This window comes from Hippocampus comes, unplaced genomic scaffold, assembly GCF_001891065.2.
Source record: "Hippocampus comes isolate QL1 unplaced genomic scaffold, H_comes_QL1_v1.1 scaffold172, whole genome shotgun sequence".
Taxonomy (NCBI): domain Eukaryota; kingdom Metazoa; phylum Chordata; class Actinopteri; order Syngnathiformes; family Syngnathidae; genus Hippocampus; species Hippocampus comes.
Genome location: NW_017805072.1, coordinates 242,125 through 249,569, shown reverse-complemented (window position 1 = coordinate 249,569; position 7,445 = coordinate 242,125). Strand labels below are relative to the sequence as shown.

Sequence of the window (7,445 nt, the reverse complement as noted above, 5' to 3'; positions counted from 1 at the left end):
TGAATTTCCGAAATCCTCAGGCCTGCTCCTGAATTATTTCAATTTTTGCAGCATTTGTTTATAATTGTATGTATATGTTGTTGTTTGTGTTATTATCATATGCAATTGAATAAGTAGACCATTTCGGAATTCAAAATTTGGGACTCTCTCAATGCATAATGGGACTCATACTTTTCTGATCAGGGAGTCCCTGGGACTCGCTGCCGGTAAACTGTAAAATGATCACTGAGAGATTACCGCTTTTTCTGCAGTCAGTGATTGACTTCTATGCAAAGTCATTTCTCAACTTGTGTTCCGTGCCATGTCATGCCTGTTAAGTGTTGATTTACTTCATATTAAGAAACTACTGCACTAAAACAATTATTCATCAATGTATATCATATGATTTTATTTCTTTTTCTCAGTATAAATAACACGTACCCTGACTGTTCTACTCTTTGAATAAAAACACTTCATTCAAGTGTTAGGGAGTGCAAAGGGTTATGATGGAGGGGTGTTACAAATCATGAGGACCTGCCAAGTGGTATGATAGCATTGTTTTATACATGTCCTTGGCTAGGCCTCAGTTTCAAAATCAGTCCTTGGTCCTTGGCCTTGGCCTCGGAAAATTTCTCAAATCCTTGGCCTTGGCCTTGCCTCGGAAAAATTTCCAAGTCCTTGGCCTTGGCCTTGGCCTCGGAGGCAAGTCCTTGGCCTTGGCCTTGGCCTCAGGTTGCCGGTCCTTGGACACAACACTGCTTCGCAGGTACTTTGAGAAAAAAGCAAGGATACAAGTGGAACAGTGGTTTCATCTTGTGGACAGTCACACCATACTAGGAACCATTCAAAGACACAGCTATGAATACCAAACTTTTACAAACCGGTTTGTTGAGAATCAAAAGTCGTGGTGGTGGAGGCCTGACTGTTTTAACATTGCAAAACGTCTAATAAATGTTTATCAGTGTTTTTGGGGAGAATTATGATGTTTGAAGAAAAAAACAGCAAAAACAAAAAAACTTTTCTTTATATATATATATGCCATCTTAAGGGGTCATACTATGACTTCATAGGGGAAGAACAACTTCGCAATGTCATATATATATATATATATATATATATATATATATATATATAAAAAAATTAATCAAGGGACCACTCAGAGGGTGGTCGTCCGTGGGCCGCCAGTTGACTTTTCAGCCCTATCACCCAGTTCTAATAAGCACATTATGTTTAAAAAGGTACTTACTTCATCTTTATATTGACCATTTTGTTGGACTTTTTCATAGTTGGGTTGACCTCATATTAAAGGTTAACCATCCATTTTCTAATCAAGTTATTATGGAACCTATCCCAGCTGTGTTTGGAGAGTCAGCGCGGTACACCCTGAACTGGTTGCCACATAATCAAACAACCATCCGCGTTCACAATCACACCTAGGGACAATTTAGAGTCGACCAGTCGACCACCAAGCCGCCAGGTTAAGCATTATATAATAAAATAAAATGACCTAAATTCAGCTTTTTCTCTTGGGGTCATTAATTTAATAGAACCCGCCCCCCCAACCCCCCATCCCCAAAGAAATCAATATATATTGACCAATATGAAATAACTTATATCGTGATGAACTTTTCAGCCATATTGCCTAGCCTTGATGCATGGTATGGTTGGCAGTGCATTTGGGGTCGACTTCACACGGATGGACAGGATCAAAATCGGTCAATATTCTGCATTTCAGGAAAAAAATCGCTAATCGACTATAATGAGATAATTTACACCATCTGTCAACGACGCCATTGACCTGCGAAATAAGATATAACACCACATACACACATAACACAACCTAGTTCACTCTGGACTCGATCTGTGCTGCCATAATATAGATATATTTGTGAGCACGAAAGCTAATCTATTTAATCTATAGCCTTGTTGCTTGTCATTGTGAGCATAAAGTGCTGGAAAGTGGAAGTTCAATCAGAAAGCAAGAGTGTTTGTGTAATTTTTTTTTTTACCGGTAAAAAGTCAGAAAACCATTTTATTTACATCAAAACAACTACCGACGCTATGAGTGTTATTTATTTCATTTCAACATCTCTGTAATTCAAAATGGGGTTCATCACTCAGCATATTTTACCCGAACTTCCATCCACGCATATTCAGCTAATCACAGATGCAACCAGCAGGCAGGCATGTGATTTGAACTAGCAAGGAAGTACCATAAGCTCCGTTGTTGACAAGACACACTAAACATTTGTAAACGAGGTATGTGATATACTGCAGCCATACCGAAAGTGAGTCAAGCTATTCTTGCAACGTGATTAAGTATTAAGTCAATACAGTAAATAGGCCGAATCTGTACAGTTACACCAGAGCCGAACGGCTTTGAGAATGTACTTTGCCAAATACGCACCAGGTAAAGAGTGCAGAACCAATGTTGGACAAAGTAATAACTGCGGTTTGTGGGGACGACGACATGTACAACAACCAGATTCCTATATGAGCCAAAAAGCAGCAGGCGTAGGTTACTTGGCGGAGCTGATAAGTCAGTGTATGGACTTGTTTACTGCTCTGAAAGCAAGATAGAAATAAGTTTTAGCATAAGCCCAGGCCCTGTAAATGTCTGGCGATGTTCACGTATTTTTTTTCCCCATTAATGTCAGAGATAGAGATTTTGTAAACATGTAAACATTACATGTTACATTTTTGATTCATTGCGATTATGATTTTTTTTCCAATGCATTTTCGGTATTCCAAGTGTCGGCTGTTGAGTAAATATACAAGTTGTTTAAATAGATACATTGCTTGATCTTTTGATGAAATTTTTTCATTTTTTCAAACTCGCTGATTGACCCCAAAAATCCCAATCGCATAAAGCCTAGTTTAGGGTCACCAACAACACACCACTTTTGTACACACACACACACACACACACACACACACACACACACACACACACACACACACACACACACACACACACACACACACACACACACACACACTCTGATGACATTAGATCCGTTGCATGCTGTTCTGCATTTCATGACAGCAGGTCGTGTTCCTAATATAAATAACAGAAGGATACCCACGTAAACAAGTAAGCACTCACAGTATGACTCACAATTTGCTCCACTCAGGGAGGAGGTCATTAGAAGGAAGTATCTACTGTGTGTGTTTGGGTGTGTATGTTTTCGAAGCAGGGCGCACCGCAGGTCGTTGCTCAGTACTACCACAGGAAACGGACAAAATGGTTTTCAAAAGCACGCACACACACACGCACGCACGCACGCGCACACACACACACACACACACACACACACACACACACACACACACACACACACACACACACACACACGCAGGCACGCACGCACGCAGGCACGCAGGCAGGCACGCACATGTATTTTGCAGACCAATACACAACATGGACAGAAGGCTTGAATTCGGCTCATTCAACAGTCACTAATCAGGTCTACTGGAGAGTCACGACACATAAAAGGCAGACAAACATTGAAACTATTTCAAGTCATTTATAAATTAAATGAGTGGATATAACTGATAAATGTCATGATCAAAAACTGCAACCCTATATATCCTGTATCAAACGTAAAAAAGTAAATCATAGGAAATGCTGAGAGGACACATTTCACCCAGGTATCCATAAGGACCGCCGCACACTGAGAGATGCAGCAGAACACTCACGCAGTGTGCAGGTTTCTGCCACAAGATGTCACGATGCAATGCGACATATTGTATGGGGAGCCTCTGAACGCGCTACAGGCTGGCATATTTCAGATCACAGGGAGTCCACACATTAAACTGTACAATGCGCTAAGAAGAATAGCCAACTGTGGTAATTTTTTGGAATACAGAAGCATCGAGCAGTAAGCGGTGGCCCTGAGGTGTTTTCTTTTCTCAATGTAACACAATGTACTTGCGACACTCCACTCACTACTAAAAAAGGGCTGCAGTATTTTTGCAGAACTGCAATGACCAAGTGAAACAAAAACTAAAGTTATCTTGGGCTTAACATTTTAAGAGTGCAGCCCTTCTCAAATACTGGGGCAAGGGGGTTCAATGCCTGGAGCAGGGGTGCCCATTACGTCGATCCTGATCTACCAGTAGATCTAGGACTCATCCCAATTAGATCCGAAAGGTGCAGGGGAGAAAAAAAAAACAAAAACAAAAACATTTGTGTGTCTTTGTACATGTTAGTAATATATATTTTTTGTGTTAATTCACACTGCACCCTAATCATGCTATCAGTCTCATTTTCCCAAAGAAAGATTTTAAAAATTAAATAAAATAAAGCAGGTAAATCTTTAACCTACGGTGGCGCGTGGCTACGTCACCGGAAGTTGTTAGCGCTCAGCAGTCTGCAATTGCAGCTTGTGATCAGAGCTGTTGCGCTATATCTCTGATCGTCATTATTCTCATTCAGAGTTTGCTTCGTGTACAATTCACCGAGGGCACGGGCAAAGAATAGGAATCTGAGGGAATGCTGAGGGAAGCACTTTAAAACGGTACGTGTGAGCTACGATAGTTAAGAGGCTGCAAAAGTGCATCGCTTACTTCCGTGTTTGGCTTCTCATCATAGCGTGTGTGCGCGTGTGCGTGCGTGTGTGCACGGTAAGGGGCGATCCCGGGAGGTTGGTCGAACGAAAAGTAGATCTTCAGTCCAAAAAGTTTAGGCACCCCTGGCCTGGAGGATGCCTGGAGGATCTCCAGGGTGACACCCTGGCGAACATACTTTTTTTGCCCTGTTAGAATAAAGTGTAATTGATCAATTAATACTGTCGGTGGCAGTGGCAATGTCTCTCTCTCTCTCTCTCTCTCTCTCTCTCTCTCTCTCTCTCTCTCTCTCTCTCTCTCTTTCTGTCTGTCTCACTGTCTCTGTCTTTTACTTTTAATTCAGGCAAATTAATGCACATCAAATCGTTGTTGTTAACAGGGCCGGAGCTACAGGGTGACCAGGGGTGGCCAAAGCCAAACTTTGTCGCGCTGTAGCCACCCCCTTAGCCACGCCCATACCGAGAAGAATGTTAATATCCGTTATTTTTCTACCATTTTCACATGGAGGTAGTATTCTTAGACCCCTTTATAATCTGTCACACTTGTTTTTTTTTTTTATGTTAACTATTTATTCAAAGAATAAACAATTGATCTGAATGCAAACTCCAATATAATGTGTTTTAAATAAATAACATTAAAATGTTTTAGTCAACTTCATTCAAAATCATGACTTTCACACCATAGCAAAGAAACATCATGGAGGAGAAGTCATTGTTTATTATACTATCCACAATCATGGTTTCATGAAATAAAATGCACACATATACCAATCTCGCAGAAAATAAAAACTGTATTTCAAATTTCTAAGAACTGGGAGACTTCTGAGGCTTTGCGCTTCTTAGGTATGTTTTGAATGAAAGAGTCATTGATTGTACAATGAAACTCCTCTACAACGAAACCATGTTTGCAGCAAGAAATTTTTCACAACGGGACTTTTCACGCTAGCAAATTTTATCTCAGATGTAAACACACACACACACACACACACACACACACACACACACACACACACACACACACACACACACACACACACACACACACACACACACACACACAGACACACAAAACGTAAATGTGTACTCTTTATTTTTATTCCAATCGTGCATAAGTATGAGCATACACTTATTGGACACTTCATTCAGCCAGTGTAGAAAGAAAAAAACGGGAACGAAATTGCGAAATTTACGATCAGCATTTACTTTCACTTACATCAATTTCTTGCATAATGTCTTTTATTTTGCTTCCTCCATCTTTCATTTTTATTACTTTTATCCTGTCTTCAAGCGTTAAAGCTTTTCTTTTCTTCACTCCTTTGTCTGCAAAGGTCCGTTTTTGTAGCCATTTTAGCAATGCAACATTTGTGCTGTGTCTGAAACAAACAATAACAAATACTTCCTGTACTACTGCGCATGTGTAAACCAGTGTGGTGGTTGCTGTTGCCGTTTCCGAGCTAAGCAGTAGCGGTGGCTGTGGCAGGCTGAGGTTGGATTAGATTTTTTGGGAAGGCTTGTTTTCATTGCAGTGAACCTCCTTGCGAGGCACGGGTGGAGAAAAGGATTTCGTATTATGCAACGGGGGCTTTTTGTTGTAGGGGGAAGCAGAAAAGAGGTAATGGCTTTAATGCATGAAGAGTTTTTCACACTAGGGGGAATTTTTGCACTTGTAGGTTTCGTTGTCGAGGAGTTTCACTGTTGTATGCAAAATGGCGTCAGCCCTATGTGACAATCGATGACTCTGAGTGGCTTCAGTCAGCGCATGAGATTGAAGATGACTATGAGAGTGCACAAAAGCAAAGCTACTGCAAAGAGATTGACATCATCTAATGGATAAAGCGGAGCAAAATGTTGCTTTTTTTACTTAGATTTGTTCCTGCTTGATTGATGAAAAATTTCTGGTTGCATCCCTGCCTTTTACCGACTTAAAAAAAAGCTATTCTTCATTGTAAGATCATCTATATTTTTTCTTTTATTATTTATATTAATTTATTTAATGTTAAAAAGGATACAAAGATATGTAGAGGTGTACTTAAAACAATTGAAGAAGAATTAAGCTATTTATAGTCATGGCAGAGAGTTGGGGGTGTGTTCCCTTCTTGCTACGGGGGCGGAACAGAAAATAAATGAGAAGCACTGGTTTACAAACATGCAGTGCTGCAAATGAGTGACCAAATTTAACATCTGAACTATTGTATCCTGGATCAACTCTGAAAATGATTTGTACAAGACGAATGGCCCAAGAGTCAAACAAATAGCCTCATTCAACTGAGACACTTCCAGTGCGAGGGTCATGGGACCAAGAGCAATTTTACTGAAAGCATGAATACACTCTTGGTTTGCGTGTTTACAGAATATGGAAGCGATATTCTCAGGACCCCCACTGTAGCAGGATCTCATTACCAGAGCCTAACTCATCACTCAAAACTTGGTTGCCTTCGTTACAGCCTTGACAGTCACTCCCAGCAGACAAATACCCAGAATGATTCGAGTGAATATACTATACATCAGTACACTTAAACAAGTCTTAAACTGGAGTTTGGGAAAGCTGTTTCAAAATTCCTCTTGACTAATACAGCCCATCCTTGACAAATTTCAAACAGTTTTATGCATTAGGCATGCAATTAGTAGTTTTTTTTTTTTTTTGGGAGCACTCACCTTCTGGCCTATACTGCGCTACGATGGCGACCGTTTGTCCTGCATTCTTCAGAGCTGCAGCGGCCTGCTCATGAGTTGCAATCGACAAGTCGACACCATTCACCTAGATCCACAGACACACACATTCAGTAAATTAAATATCCAAATCAAGCAACAACTTGGTATGAATTAAATGCATTGGAAGCGGTTCACGAAATAAACTCAGTAAAACATACCGAGAGGATGCGGTCACCCTTGTGGAGT

The 7,445-nt window shown here is 40.5% G+C and overlaps 1 protein-coding gene across 13 annotated transcripts in view; it reads right to left on the bottom strand.

The window, feature by feature from the left end:
* The window catches only part of LOC109512742 (discs large homolog 1-like protein), a 134,537-nt gene that overhangs the window by 28,877 nt on the left and 98,215 nt on the right, over positions 1 to 7,445 (bottom strand). For all 13 annotated transcript variants that reach the window (XM_019864698.1, XM_019864699.1, XM_019864700.1 and 10 more), the window contains 2 exons: positions 7,418 to 7,445; positions 7,203 to 7,305 (listed from right to left, as the gene is read on the bottom strand). The exon at positions 7,418 to 7,445 is cut by the window's right edge and continues 129 nt beyond it. In XM_019864698.1, coding sequence (XP_019720257.1) covers positions 7,203 to 7,305; positions 7,418 to 7,445 — 131 coding nt within the window. The remainder of the gene's footprint in view (positions 1 to 7,202; positions 7,306 to 7,417) is intronic.